Consider the following 16,027-nt stretch of genomic DNA (forward strand, 5'->3'; position numbering starts at 1 on the left):
CGCGGCGGCCGGGCCGCGGGGGGGGCAGGAGTCGGAGCAGGGACCCGCCCCGGGGCGGCCGGACCGTAGCTGCCCCTGGCCTGGGCTCTCCCCACAGCGGCCCCGCGGAGCCCAGCCCACCCCAGCCAAGCACAGCTCAGCCGAGCACAGCCCAGCCCAGCGGAGCCGAGCCGAGCCCAGCCCAGCCCAGCCGTGCGCAGCCCAGCCGAGCGCAGCCCAGCCCAGCCCAGCGGAGCCGAGCCGAGCACAGCCCAGCCGAGCGCAGCCCAGCCCAGTCCAGCGGAGCCGAGCCGAGCCGAGCCGAGCCGAGCCGAGCGGCGCTGCCTGCAGCGGGAAGGGGGGGCCGTCCCGAGCTCGGCCCCGTTCCCGGCCCCGCGGCCCCGCCGGGAGCTGCTGCGGCGGCGGGCGAAGGCCTGGCTGGGGGGGGGCTGCCTTTGGATGGGGGGGCAGCGCCCCCCCGCCGCGGGCGCAGGCGGCTGCGGGAGGGCCCACGGGCGTTCGCGAGGCGGCGTGGGCGCGGCCAGGCACGCGCGTGTGCGTGAGCGTGCGAGGGGTCTCTGCCGGTGCGTCCGGGTGCCGGAGCCGGGGGGCGCGGGGCCCCGGCGGCTGCGGGGCGGGCGGCGGGTCGGAGCCGGCTGCTGGGGGCGGCACTGCACGCCCGTCTGTGCACGCATGGGGGGGTGCGTGTATTTTTCCCACTCGAGGACTAAGGGACCTTCATTCTGATCGGCCAGAGAGGGGAACGGGCTGAGGCCACCGGTGCTGCTTGTGTTTTTGTTTGTGCTGAGTGTGTGTGTCAATCTCTGTGGCCAGCCGTATGGAGATGTGTGTTTTCTGTATATATACAGATGCGCGTTACAGATGTGTCGGTGTCTCTGTGTGCGGGAGCCCGTGTGTGTGCGCCCATTGGGAACCCCTGCTCAGCCTCGCTGCTGGTGGGACCCAGCGTTACGGAGCTGCGGCAGGGTTCAGCAGCCCCGAGCAGGGACGTGTTTCATTTGCAGAGAGTTTACTTCCACAACCCCCGATCTTTTCTTGTTTAGCGTGGCCCTTGGAGATGCAGGCATGGTCTTAGTTTTTAGATAGGCAGAAAGCATCCCTTTACCAGGACTGAACCCACCAGCCAAAACCCCAGATAAGAAGGTTTGTTCAAATCCCCAAATAGGTGGAAAGGACCTGTGCTGAAGACAATGACAAGGTAGGGCTTTGACTCAAGTTTTTTTGAGTTTTCTCAAAAACCTCATGGGCGCCAGTGTGTAAAATAACTCTGCCTTGAGTTACTTAATGAGAGAATGAAGTCTGCTGGGTCATGGGAGGGGAAAGAGCCACCGTCTGCCCCGTAGCTGGGAAGGGGGTCTTCTGGCAAGGCTACTTGGAGCTTTTTTTTTTTTTTTTTTTTTTTTGATTCAGCCATCTAAACATACATGCCTTTCCTAGTTGGTTTATACATTCACATAAGACAAGAGTTAAAGCATCCCTTTATTGCATAAACATAAAAGCAGTCACTGCTCACCAAGCAGAACAAAGCATACGAAGAAGCAAACGTGGTTTCAGTGTCGTTGCCTTCCATTTGTACACTGCTCCTGGCTTTCGCCTTCATTTGCAAAAAGGACTTGTGACCTAAATGGCAAAACATTTCCCTTTCCAACCCAGTATTTCCTCACAGAGATGCTGCCTGCATCTTTCCTAGACGGGGTTTGATTTGATACCTCAAAGGATGATAAGCCGTATTCAGCCAGGCCAGATGTCCATACATTTCAGTGCCCTATCTCTCACACCAGCCAGGAGCAGACGCTCTGATGAATTTAAGGAGCAAGGTCATGTCTCAGCATAGTTGTCCCTCTCTGTCAGCCAACTGTACTACCCACCTCAGCCAGCGACTGTGGCCTAGTTATAAGGCAACTGCAATTATGCAGGTCTTATAACTAATATAGCATTCATTAATTTTTTGTATATTCTACACTCAGATAAGAAAGAACAAAAGGATGGAAGAAGGTAAGGGAGGGAGGGAAGGAAGATGGGAGGAAGGGAGGGCTGAAGGGGAAGAGAGAAAGAGAAAAAAGAGAGAAACCCTAAATGTTGGTAAGCCCTGTTAGTCAGGACAACAAAATCTTGACACAGGATTATGCAAGTAAATGGCTGAAACTCCACCTGTAATGCACTTCTGCTAAGCTTTGTTTCTACTAAGCCATCAGCCTTTAAGTTCTCTATTTGCATTGCCAAGTCCTCATAGCGGTAACAATAGCCAGCACCCTTTCTGCCTTGATAGCATGCTGCTTTTAATTCCCCACACCAATCCGTTGTCCCTAGCCTCCGCTTCATACACCCTCACTCTTCACCACTGGTGATCCTGAGAAAACCGTTGCTGCTTGTGGAGTGGTTTAGCAACCCTTGATGTAGGAACTCAGGTTTTTGCCCTTGCAATGATCTCTCCAGGCATACCTGGAAAAGAAACACATGATGTAATTTGAGGAGTTAGATAATGATTGAATTGGTTATAAAAGCAAACTTGGTTAGTCTTTGAGAGTCTTGGGTGAAGGAAGCTGGGCATGAAAGATATGAATGAAAAAGTTCTGATGAGCTCAATGTAGGGAGCTGGGAGAAGGGGAAAGAAACAAAAGGGAGAGCTCTGGGAGGGGAGGGAAATTTAGGGAGTTAGAGCAGGTGCTGGGAGCCAGGACTCCTTGGTTCTCCTTTCAGCTCTAGGAGAAGGACTGTGCTAAATTTGACCAAATACAGCTTCTCACCCATTCCACTCCCCCCCACCCCCTGTCAATAGCAGGATTTTCTTTTGTCTCCTCTGCCCACTCTTCCCCAGTCCCCGCTGCAAAGATCCTTACCAGGGACTGAGGCCTTTAGCCTCTTGAGCAATCTTCTTGGCACACTTAATATCGTCCTCAATATTATCATCTTGAAATTCTGTAGAGAAGGGAGAAAAGGTCAGTATGGAGGAAAGAGGGGTAGAGGAAGAGCAGGGATAGATGGGCAGAGGGAAAGGTGTTCATCAGGAAGGGTAGGTGGGATACTGAGGAGATGGATGAATAGAAGGACACATGGAGAGAGATGCCCAGAGCAGCTGCTAGGCAGATGTTATGGACAGATCAGGGTGCTTTCATAGAGTGGACAAAGAAAGGCTCTTTGTCCCACCACTTACTTGAGCAACTGATATGGCAGGCATTCTTGGATCCACGGGTCTTGCCATCATCACACCAGTACTTGCTATTGATCTGAAAGATCCCGTAGTCCCTGCTGCGACCATTGTCATGAAATGCTTTAGTGTTGTAATTGCTCTCATGTTGCACCAGGCAGATCCCTGCAGGAGGAAGAGAGAGCCCAGAGGAGGAACATCAAGGTATGCTCAGGGTAAATAAGAGGAAAGAGATGAAGGGATCAAGGATGAATGAAGAGCTGGAGAAGTAATTAAACTGGTGATATCCTAAGTCTGAGAAATGGATGGATAAATGCTTGGAAGGATAAAGCTCCGGATGGCTATTTGTTGTGTGAGCAATAGAAGGGTGCGAGGAAGGGGATGAGGAACAGAGATGATGAAGTCAAAGGAATGGAGGGACAGAATAGTACTGCTGGAAGATTACAAAGAAGCTGAGAGGGACAAGGGTGGTACAGGCAAAGAGGTGCAATGGGAGCTCATTATACTCACAGTCAGCTACAGTTTTGCCCACAAAGCCCTCAAAGCCATGCTGACGTAGGATCTTCAGCAAGTGACATCGGGGAATGTATTTTCCCTGGGTACCTGGCAGAGCCAGGCCAAGGAAGACAAGAAGGAAGCCAAAGAGCATTGACTTTCTCATAATGCAGTCCACAGCAAGGAAGTGCCAAAGCGACTTGAGCTGTCTGTCTGTCAGGACTGCCTTCAATGCCAGCCTTTTATTTCTGCTCCCAGGAGGAGGAGCCAAGCATGTCTGGGAAGTGTGGGAGGCCTTTACAGTAACGAATCAATAAGGAAGTGGGCCAAAAGCCAAAGACAATGCTTGGAGGGTGCCAGTACCTATTTCACTAGCCCTGCAAGGCTGGAGCATGTGCATGCCACAGACAATCCAGCAAACCCCAGTCTGATATTCCAAGGGCCAGAAGTCAGGGACAGAGTTGCTCCAGGAAAGAAATTTAGCGATAGCATTGAGATTGTGGTTATATTTGCCATAGGAGTTGATCTGGGATTTACCTATGAGTAAAGGCTGCGAAAAGCCCAAGAGTCACGTTTACAGTAATGTAAAAGACTGAGTTTACAATTAAATTATAGTTACCTGTGGGTTAGGACCAGCCTTAGGTTTATTCTATTGATGCAATTTAGAATTGTCCTATGATTTGGGGGTAGGGTTGCTATAGGGACCGTTTTTGGGTAATCTCAAGAACGGAGGTCACCACAGGTTGCTCTAAATGAGGGTTTGGCTAGACATGCATTGATTTTAGAACACTGTAGTTACCAAATCTTGAGGCAGTCACCAACTTGATGGTTGGGGTTATGGACACTTCATGGATCAAAGGCTGTAGTTACCTTGTGTGGGTGTCATGGTTTAATCCCAGTAGGCTGCTAAGTCGCTCGATCTCTCCCCCTCAGTGGGACGAGGGAGAGAATTGGAAGGGTAAAAGTGAGAAAACTCGTGGTTGAGATAAAGACAGTTTAATAAGTAAAGCAAAAGCTGTGCTCACAATCGAAGCAAAATAAAGAATTAATACACTGCTTGCCAGCAGGAAGATGTTTAGCCACCTCCAGGAAGTCAGGGCTTCATCATACGTAATGGTTACTTGGGAAGGCAAATGCCATCACTGTGAACATCCCCCGCTTCCTTCTTCTTCCCCCAGCTTTCTATGTTGAGCATGACATCATATGCTGTGGGATATCCTTTTGGTCATTTGGGGTCAGCTGTCCCAGCTGTGTCCCCTCCCAGCTCCTTGTGCCCCCCAGCCTGCTCGCTGGTGGGGTGAGAAGCAGAAGAGGCCTTGATGCTGTATAAGCACTGCTCAGCAATAGCTAAAACATCCCTGTTATCAACACTGTTCTCAGCACAAATCCAAAACACAGCTCCACACAAGCTACTATGAAGAAATTTAACTCTGTCCCAGCCAAAACCAGTACAGTGGCTTACTTTTACCCTGGGACTGGGAATGATGTTGTCCTAGAGGCTAGGCTAGGATGGAGGCTTCTCAAGGGCCACATTTCAAGGTATAATCAGTCATTGAGACTGGTAAAAAAGACTTTATGTTTGCCCCGTGAGCTTAGGAGAGGGCACACTAGTAGTTTAGAAGGCAGGACTGGGAGCCATTCTGGCCTATGTTTGTTCCCACTGTGGGAAGTAGCAGTTTACAACCCAGGGTTCTGGCTTTCTGATACCTACTAAATCAGTCATGTAGAGCTTTTTAAGACATTAGCACTCTGGTTCACACACCATTCACATCTCCAATGGCAGATGTGGACATAGCAAAACGTCAAAGTGCCAGAACACCTCTGTTTGCAGATGCCTCAAAAGAAACTGTAATTTTTACTGAAATCTCATACCGCCAGTGGTGTCTGTTATTAAATAATACATGAGACACGTTCCAAAGTGGCTAGTGACTGTGGATGCCTCATTCCAGAGGTGTCTTCTTTCCTAGCTTTTTATGCAGTGCTACTTATCAAAAAAGGCTAAATGTGTCAATCTGAAAACCAATCCGCTTTCAGTTTCTTCATGAAGGAGCCAATACCTCTGGCCAAGCTTAACCTAGAGACATGCTCCTGTCAAAAGCAGCTGTCATGGGGTGCAGGACACATGGTGATAAAGCAGCTTCCTCCTGCGCATAATTGCTTTGTCTATTTGCTTCCTTTTTGGAGAGAATCTTGGTTCCACAGACGTTCCTGGTAAATGTGGAGGAGAAGAGGACAAATCTTCTAGCTGACTGGGAATGACCTTCCAGGTCAGTTCCTGACTGGTACTGGGCCACGGCTCATCTAAACCTAAAGAAGTCCAAAGATTGCACAGAGAGGAGGAAGCTACCAAAAGATGAATCGTGCATCACAGAGCACCTCCCTTGCAATAGGGAAGTGCCAAGACAGTGTCAGGTAAGAATTTATTTAGATACTGGGAATTCAGTTGTGCTGGGGAATGAGTGTACAAGAATTGACGTGATTATTAGGATAATTGCGACAGAACACCTCCTTCATATGAGCTGGTGCAAAACACTGTGTTTATGTCCCCAGCAAAAGCTGAGAAGCAAGGATAATGCATTAGAGAGTTTGGCAGGTTACAATTCTGTTTATTTCTGTGTGTGAGGAGGTGATGAGAAAGTACAGTTCCAACTGTCTTCACATCCTGAGCTTTTGACCACCAAGGCAGGGATCCAAAGATCCCATTGCAGTCACTTCTGTGGAACCCGGTGCCATTTGCATTGAAAAGCAAACTTCCCATTGGGCTGGAGATATGGAGAGACTCAGGATAGGATTCAGTTACCAAAGTGCATGTGTCAAGTGTCTTTTGAGATGTCCTAGGTATCTGAAAGTGTCCTCCAGTCACTGATTCAGATATACACAGGTTTCCTGTAAGTACTCTTTCATATCTGACAGATCCACACAGATGTTTCAGATATCCCGAGCTGTCTCAAATGGCTGTCTCAAACAGCTGTCTCAAAACGGTCAATGTGTAGGCAGTGAACCTTCCCTAGATGTCCTACCTCCAAGGCCTTGCCAGTCTAATCTCTAACATCCCAATTCTGCTCCAAACCTAGGAAATCCAATATTTAGTTTTCCCTGCTTGTGGTGGGTTAGCCTTGGCTAACGGCCAAACTCTCACCCAGCTGCTCACTCTTTGACCTTCTCAGTGGAGTGGGGAAGACAACAGGAAGAGTGGGAACAAGAAAGCTCGTGGGTTGAGATAAAGACAGGGAGGTTGCTTACCAATCATCATTGTGGGCAGAACAGACAACCAGGGGAAAATTAGCTTTATTTATTTATTTCTTCTGCCCTTTCCCAGACTGAACGTCATTCCTTCACTGCCGATATCTCTACTCTCCCTGAGCTGCACAGGAGGGATGAAGGAATTACACGTGGTACATAGCAGTTCATGTCTGCCGCTCCTTCCTTGTCACACTTTTCCTCTGCTCTAGCATGGGTTGTACTTGGACTGTGAGAGTATCTGCCCCACCATGAGGCACCTCCTCCTCCCCTTTCTTCTCTGACCTTGGTGTTTCCTCTGGTTTTTTCTCAGTCTTTTTTTTTCTCTCCTCCTCTCCGTGTGGCATTTTCTGCCTTTTCTCAAATACGTTATCACAGAGGTACCACCAGCTTTGCTGACGGGGTCAGCTTTGGCCAGCCCATTACTTTGGGTCCATTTTGAAGCTGGCTAGAACCAGCTGTCCCCAGCACAGGGGCAGCCCTGGCCTCTTCTCACAGAGAACTGCCTGCAGCCCTCCTGCCAACACCTTGCCATGTAAATCCAATACACTGCTTAACCCAACAAACTCAAGTGCTCTCACAGGGGGTGACAATACCCACTTGTTTCTGTAATATATTCAATTCCCCTCATGCAATGAGGAACAGAAACCTCTATCACATTTAATTAGTTCTAAAAATAATATTAGCTGAAGCAATGCCCTTGGAAAGGACCCCTGAAGATCTTCTCATCTAATCTGTTCTAAGTATTGCTACTTTCAAAATGAGACCAGGTAGCTCAGCAACATGTCTGGTGAAGGCTTGAAAATCTTCGAGGATGGAGATTACACATCCTTCCTGAGCCCATTTCAGGGCTGCACTGTTCTTGAAGAGAAGGATTTTTCCATTATGTTCTGTTGGTATTTCACCACCAGACTGTGGTGAGACTGGCTGCCTTGTAGTTCCCTGGATCCTTCTATCCTCCCACCTTGTTGAAGATGGGCATCACATTCACTTTTTTTACCAGTCACCAAGAACCTCTCAAAGTACTAGTGCTTTCCAGATATGTTAGAGAGTAGCCACAATGAAATTGGCTATATCCTGTAGCACCTTCAGAGGCATCCCATGGGGTATTATGAACTGGTGCATGTCCAGCATCTCTTAAGTCATTCCCACACGGAGCTTCAGCTACTGTGAATAGAATAGAATATAGAATAGAATAGAATAGAATAGAATAGAATAGAACAGAACAGAACAGAATAGAGTAGAATAGACTATTTCAATTGGAAGGGACCTACAACGATCATCTAGTCCAATGGCCTGACCACTTCAGGGCTGACCAAAGGTTAAAGAATGTTATTAAGGACATTGTCCAAATGCCTCTTAAACACTGACAGGCTTGGGGCATCAACCACCTCTCCAGGAAGCCTGTTCCAGTGTTTGACTACCCTCTCAGTAAAGAAATGCTTCCCAATGTCAAGTCTACAGTCTGTGTAGCTCTCCAAATCTCACCGGGAGGTGTGGAGACCTGCAAGTAACTCTTGCCATTGAAGCCCAAGGTACAGGTGGCATGGAGTACCTCAGCCCATCCCATGTCCTAAAAAAAGCACTGGAGCTCTAACTATATATTAAATCTAATAGTTCTATTATGATTGTGTTTATTCTGTATTAGAATAATAGAACTGTCAGTCTATTATGCAAATTCCACTACTGCACTGTTACCTTATTGCAATCCCTTTTCCAGTAATGCAATTTCCTTTAGGTCAGCCATCTAATTAATCATGGCTTTAACAATTGTCTTGTGCATTGACATAAGTCTTTACCTCCTTCCTGTAATGAGTAACTTCTGGCTTGGAGCCTCGCCCAAGCATTGCCCATGTCCACCCTGTACCTGGCAGGACCAAGTCCTGCTCAAAACTCAGAACTTCCTCCCCTTCCAAGCACTCCGTGTTTCTTCCTGAGACATCAGGGAGAGCATGGCCTGCATGCTGGAGTGTCTTGGTGCACCTGGCAGGAGCTGCAGTGGAAACTCTTCCTCCATGCATTTGTCTGAGGTTTTCAGATCACTGAGCAATCCTATGGGAAGGAGACCCCAGCCCTCAAGATGAAAAATGCTGGAGACAGGAAATGGTGGTGCCATGGGAGGTTGTCTCCAGGAGAAATTGCTGAGATATCTACCTCTCATGTCTTCAAGGAAATTCTAGCTATATCACTGCCTGTAAAGAGTTGTCCCCATTCCGTTTACTGTTAGAAGTAGAATGAGGCAAACCAAAGAAATAACGATGGTTATCTCTGCTTGCTGAGAGAATATTGTTTGGGTGGGCAGGTCACAGACATAGTTAGAGAAATGGTAGAGCAGAGAGTCACATAGAGGCAGACATGTCACCCCAAAACTGTGAGTTGTACTCTAGCCACTCAGTGAATGCTTCTCAAGATCTTCACAAGTGAGCTTTTTTCATAGATCATCTTTCATACACACTTTCCACAGTATGAGCTGATGGAGGCTGAACTGTCCTGAGACACACACCAGCGATGCACTGCATCAGTGAAGCTGACCACAGTGATAAACAATGAGTCGCATATCCCCCATACTATGGGAACTCTGGCCTTTGCAGGGCTACCACACACGTTTTCTCCCACTACGGACCTGATCCAGCCAGAGTTGTGTGATACAGAAAGAAGTGGAGGTTTGGACAGTCCCTAACCATATCTTCCCTACTGTGGGTAATATTTCTCTTCTATAGACTCTGTCATGAGGCACAAGGACCTCAGGGCAGATCACATCAGTAAAGCCTGAAGCCAAGAAGTCAGTGAGTAGAAGTCAGCCTTTTCCAAGTCATTTGTCACTAGGCCCCCTGCCTCATTCAGCGATGGCCCCGCATGCCCCTTAGCCTTCCTTTTGCTGCCCACATACTTCTAGAAACCATTTTTGTTGCCCTTCATATCCCTTAATAGTTCCACTTCCAACTTAGCTTTGGCTTTCCAAATGCCAGCTGCATTTGGGCAATGTCTCTGTATTCCTCCTGGGTAGCTCATCCCTGCTTACACCCTCTGCATCATGTCTGACCTCTCTTAGGATATTCCTGTTCATCCACAGAAGCTTCCTGTCCCATCTGTGCAGCTTCCCACATATCCAACTGTACCACTCATGCTCTCAGGAGGTCCTCATTTAAGTTTTACAAGCTGTTCGGGGATGCCTTTGCACTTCATGGCAGGAGGAAGAGAGTCTCTTGGAATCACACATCCAAACCTGTATTCTTCCTCTGCCAGAAAGGAAGTGAATTGTTAGTGGTCTGCACAAATACAGACTTGAGTGGAGAGTCATCATCAAATCCTTCCTTAAACCAAGGTTTCAGCTTCCTCAGAGCTCTATTTCCCACAAAATGTTGCACCAATCTACCATGTTTCCTACACAGATGTCATCATCATAGTTCAAAGTTGCAAACAGGTCACCAACTCTTTTGCTTTCCCTTTATCCGCTTTGGTGATAAGGTATCTGATGTCACTTCTGTGTTTCTTGCTTAAAACTGTAAAGAAAATTTCAGAGGAATTGTTCAAACCACTGTCCATTATGACAACTAGATCATGGTTTTGAGCATTTATGTACACTAATGCAAGCAGCATAAGGTGTAAACTTGAGGCATTAGAAATATGTGTGCATTTCCATGGTTATGATCTTGTTGGGATTGCTCACATGATTGGAGTGTTGCGATGGAGGGATACAGGCTCTTTAGGAAGGACAGGATGGGAAGACAAGGAGGAGGAGTTGCCCGTGATGTGAGGGAGCAGGTGGAGTGCATGGCACTCTGCCTGGGGATGGGTGATGAGCTAACTGAAAGCGTATGAGTTAGGATTAAAGAGAGGACAGGTATGGACAACATTGTAGTGGGTATCTGCTATAGGCCACCTGACCAGGAAGAACGAGTGGATGACAGATAGGAACAGCCTCAAATTTGCAGGCCCTGGTCCTCATGGGGGACTTCATCACTCCTATATCTGTTGGAGGGACAATACAGCAGGGTATAACCTCCAGGAGGTTCCTGGAGGGCATCAATAAGAACTTCCTGACAATGACTGAGTTGCCAATGAGGAGAAGTGCTCTGCTGGACCTCATACTCATAAACAAGGAAGGGCTCTTTGGGGACGTAGCCTTGGCTGCAGTAACTATGAGACAGTGGAGCTCAGAATCCTGAGAGGAAGGAGCAGGGGAAAAAGCAATATCACAAACCTGGACTTCAGGAGAGGAGATTTTGGCCTCTTCAGGGATCTGCTTGGAAGAGTCCCATGGGATAAGGCTCTGGAGGGAAGAGGGGCCCAAGAAAGCCGGTTAATATTCAAGGATCACCTCTTCCAAGCTTGGGTGGTCCATCTCGACAAGTAGAAAGTCAGACAAAAATGCCAGGAGGCTGCATCAATGAACAGAGAGCTCCTGGCAAAATTCAAACATGAAAAGGGAGTATACAGAAGGTGGGACTAGGGACCTGGGAGGAATGTAAAGACACGATATAGTCAGCATGGATTCAGAAAGGGAAAGTAATTCTTGACCAACTTGATAACCTTCTACAATGAAAAGACTGGCTTGGTAGATGATGGAAGAGCAGTGGGTACTGTCTACCTTGGCTTCAGGAAGGCTTTCAACATTGTCTCCTAGAAGATCCTCCGAAAGAAGCTGATGAAGGATGGACTGGATGAGCAGACACTGAGATGGATTGAAAACTGGCTGAATGGCTAAGCCCAGAGGGTGGTGATTGTGATAAATTTGTAAATGTTTGTTCATTGCTTAAATTGGGGAAGATTGCCGAGGGGGGGCAAGGTTTCACGATAACCAGAATGGAGACACGGGGATAGGCAAACAAACCATGTCAACTTCCTGATAAGTATAAGGTCATATAATCCTTTGAGGGACTTGACCCACCGTAAACATCCTGCTTCACAGCTCATGCTGTGTCTTAAGCCAGATAAGAAGGTATGCAGAAGTCAAAAGATCAAGGAAAATTACAGCCCTCCTCTTCGCAACCACCAGGAGACTCGAGACGACCCCCTAGCAACAGCCCGCGCATGCGCAAGACGGACCAGGATGTGCCAATGTGTCTCGGAACCCGCGGTCTATAAAAACAGGACTCATTGTGAGAAGAGTGCGCGCCTAGGCGGAGCTGTGACTCCCCAGCCGCCCAGCGCTGTTTTGCTTGTGGCTGCTTACTTAATTCAATAAACTGCTTCTATTGTTTAATCAACTCTCTATTCCAATTAATTTAAGCGAGAGTAACTTATAACAAATTTGGTGCCGTGACTCGGATGAAGGCAATTGAATTGAAAAGCTCTCCGGGGGAGGCGCCCCGCCGAGTTCGGCGGCCCTTGTTGGGAGTTATTTTCTCTCAAGCCCTTCACCGACGAACCCTAAATTAGTCACAAGCAAATAAAGCCGGCAACTCCGTAATTTTTGTGCACGAAGACCGAATGAAGACTCAGGATTGAGTAAGTATAGGCCGGTGTTCCATTCAGTTGGGGTTGGGTATCCCGGAGCATAATGTGTGAGACGTCTGCTAGGACAAAGCGAGTGCGGACCCCTCGGTAGTGCGGTTCCCACATCCCGCGAGGGATTGGGCCACGAAAAGGGGGAAGCGTGTGTGTGAGTGTGTGAAGGTGCTCCGGAAGATGGGACAGAAGAAAAGTAAGCCTTCTGGTTCCATGGGTGGGGGAGTTAGTGGTGGGGACCTACCCCCCATTCCCCCGGATAGTCCATTAGGATTGATGATTAAATATTGGGATGATTCCCCTTCTAGGCGGGGAAAGAGTAAAGTTAAAATGATTCACTACTGCATTGAAGTTTGGGGTAATAAACCTATAAAGGGAGATAGTGTTTTATGGCCCCCGTTTGGTTCATTTGAAGATTGGATCTGTCAGGCTCTAAACATCTATGTAAACTCGAAGGTGCCTTTCAGTTTAGAAGAAAGCGAGTACGCACATCTTTGGATAAAATCGGAAACAAGGACTCGCTTGTACCCGCTAAAAGAAAAAGTAGGGTGAGGGAGGAAGAAACAAAGTATAAATCCAGAAGTGTGGTATACCCCAGAAAGTGTGGGAAAATTGGATATCAAACCCTTTAAGGTAACTATAAACAACCCGGGTGTACCTACAAGAATTAAACAGTATCCCCTGTCCGAAGAGGGCAGAAGGGGATTGAAACCTGAAATTCAGAGGTTACTACAACAGGGGCTGTTAGAACCTTGCATGTCCCCTTTTAACACCCCGATATTACCAGTAAAGAAAAAGGATGGTAAATATCGATTAGTGCATGATCTAAGGGAGATCAATAAAAGAACTATGACCCGATTCCCAGTAGTGGCAAATCACCTACTAAGTCAGTTGCGCCCGGATGACCAGTGGTATAGTGTGATAGACTTAAAGGACGCATTTTGGGCATGTCCTTTAGATGAAAACAGTAGAGATTATTTTGCCTTTGAATGGGAGGACCCTGATACCCATCAAAAACAGCAATTACGATGGTCTGTCCTACCTCAAGGATTTACAGAATCCCCAAATTTATTTGGACAGGCCCTGGAACAGATCCTGCAAGATTATGATAAAATACCGGGAGTGACGCTGGTACAGTATGTGGATGACCTGTTAATAGCTGGAAAAGATGAAAACACTGTAAGGCAGGCTAGCATGCAGCTGTTAAACTTTCTTAGTTTACAAGGATTAAAAGTATCAAAATCAAAATTGCAATTTGTAGAAAATGAGGTAAAATATTTGGGCCACCGATTAAGTAGGGGAACTAAGAGATTGGACCCAGAAAGGATTAGTGGTATACTAGCGCCTAGAGCCCCAACAACAAAAAGGCAGGTACGGCAATTATTAGGACTAACCGGGTATTGTAGACAGTGGATAGAAGATTACAGTGGAAAGGTTAAATTCCTCTATAATAAATTAAACAGAGAAGGATTACTTAAGTGGACAAAGGAAGACGAGGAGCAATTAGAGAAACTATAAGAGGAGTTAATGCATCCTCCAGTATTAAGCTTCCCGGATTTGAAAAAGCCGTTCTTTTTGTTTGTAAATAGTACAGAGGGTGCTGCTTATGGAGTGCTTGCTCAAGAATGGGCAGGAAGCAAGAAGCCAGTTGCTTATTTATCCAAGCTACTTGATCCAGTTAGCAGGGGTTGGCCGAATTGTTTGCAAGTAGTAGTGGCAGCCACTTTGCTAGTAGAAGCAGCACAGAAAATTACCTTTGGGGGAGAGATTAAAGTGATATCCCCACATAATATACGGGGAGTCCTACAACAGAAAGCAGAAAAATGGATTACTGATGCTAGATTATTGAAATATGAAGGAATTTTAATCTCCTCCCCAAAATTGTCATTAGAAACAACTTCTCTGCAGAATCCTGCTCAGTTTCTCAACGGGGAACCAGATGAGCCTTTAACACATGATTGCCTCCGGAATATAGAGGAGCAAACAAAGTTAAGACCTGACTTAGAGGAAGCGGAGTTACCAACAGGGGAACAGATATATGTGGATGGTTCCTCACGAGTAGTGGAAGGGAAGCGAAAGTCAGGTTATGCCTTAGTAAATGGAAAGACCCTGGAAGTAATCGAGTCCGGACCTTTGAGTCCTAATTGGTCTGCTCAGGCTTGTGAGTTATACGCAATACTGCAGGCTTTAAAATTATTGAAAAATAAGAGTGGCACAATATATACAGATTCAAAATATGCTTTTGGGGTAGTACATACATTTGGTAAAATATGGGAAGAACGAGGACTTATTAATTCGCAAGGAAAGGGACTAATACACCAAGAGCTAATTACTCAAGTATTACAGGCCATAAGGGGGCCAAAAGAAATTGCTGTAGTACATGTAAAAGGACACCAGCAAGGCCTAACTCCTCAGATTAGGGGAAACAATTTGGCAGATCAAGAAGCAAAAAGGGCAGCACTAATGTGTATAAGGATCACAGAAAAACGAGAAGACTGCCCAGACTGTGGGAAGGACTTAAGGGAATTTCCATGCTATGACTGCTACAAGGACTTTGGTTGGGATGCAATCCAGTGTCGATGCCCAACCTACGAGGAGGAAGAGAAGAAGTATACACTCTGCTACCTTCATGGGCGAATATATGCTTTGTATAGCTTCACAGTACAAGAAAAAGATAAAATGGTACAAATGGGTATAAAAGAAACTGATAAAGGGAAATGGATACTACCTGATGGGCGGGAAATACTCCCGAAGGCTGTAGCTCTGGGGGTGCTACGGAGGTTTCATGAGAACACGCACTGGGGAACTCAGGCATTGGTAGATCAATTTGCTACAAAATACATGTGTGTTGGAATTTATAATATAGCCAAGAGAATTGTGAATGACTGTATAACTTGCCGAAAGATAAATGCTCAGCATATTAGGAAAAGGGTATTGGGAGGTCGAGAATTGGCCCACCGACCTTTTGCTAAGATCCAATTGGATTTCACAGAACTCCCAAAAACAGGCCGGTACAAATACATTCTTGTAATTGTAGACCACCTTACACATTTTGTTGAAGCATTTCCTATGGCAAGGGCCACAGCTCAGACCGTGGTAAAGATATTACTTGAAAATATAATCCCTAGGTATGGAATCATAGAAGCAATTGACTCAGATCGAGGCCCCCATTTCGTCTCCAAAGTATCTCGGGAAACCATGAAGGCTCTGGGAGTGAGTTGGGAATACCATACTCCGTGGCATCCCCAAAGCTCAGGGAAAGTAGAACGAATGAATGGTGAAATTAAAAAAACAATTAACAAAACTCATGCTGGAAACTAAAGCTTCCTGGGTGAAATGCTTGCCGCTTGCGTTACTAAATATACGAACGCAGCCACGCACCGATGTGGGGCTCTCCCCTTTTGAGATGCTTTATGGAATGCCATACGACTTAGAGATGCCTCTTGAGCACCCTCAGCTACAAGATACACAATTACAGCCCTACCTGACACAACTAATGAACCGTCGTAGAGAGTTACAAAAAAGGGGTTTAGTTGTTCAGCGTCCCCCATTAGATATAGCTATACACCAGGTACGGCCTGGGGATAAAGTGCTAATTAAAACATGGAAGGAAACCTCACTAACACCTCGGTGGGAAGGTCCCTATGTTGTTTTGCTTACCACAGAAACCGCTGTTTGAACTGCAGAGAGGGG

General features: G+C 46.9%; 1 protein-coding gene across 1 annotated transcript; it reads right to left on the minus strand.

Moving 5' to 3' along the window:
* Positions 1 to 2,381: 2,381 nt before the first annotated feature.
* LYZ (lysozyme) lies at positions 2,382 to 3,809 on the minus strand (the record flags this gene model as incomplete). The annotated part of the gene is made up of 4 exons (XM_082329940.1): positions 2,382 to 2,442; positions 2,841 to 2,919; positions 3,155 to 3,313; positions 3,659 to 3,809. 4 exons carry the CDS (start codon positions 3,807 to 3,809, stop codon positions 2,382 to 2,384), a joined length of 450 nt encoding a protein of 149 aa, XP_082186066.1.
* Positions 3,810 to 16,027: the final 12,218 nt, after the last annotated feature.

Source organism: Platalea leucorodia, assembly GCF_965183815.1.
Source record: "Platalea leucorodia genome assembly, chromosome: 19".
Classification (NCBI taxonomy): Eukaryota; Metazoa; Chordata; class Aves; order Pelecaniformes; family Threskiornithidae; genus Platalea; species Platalea leucorodia.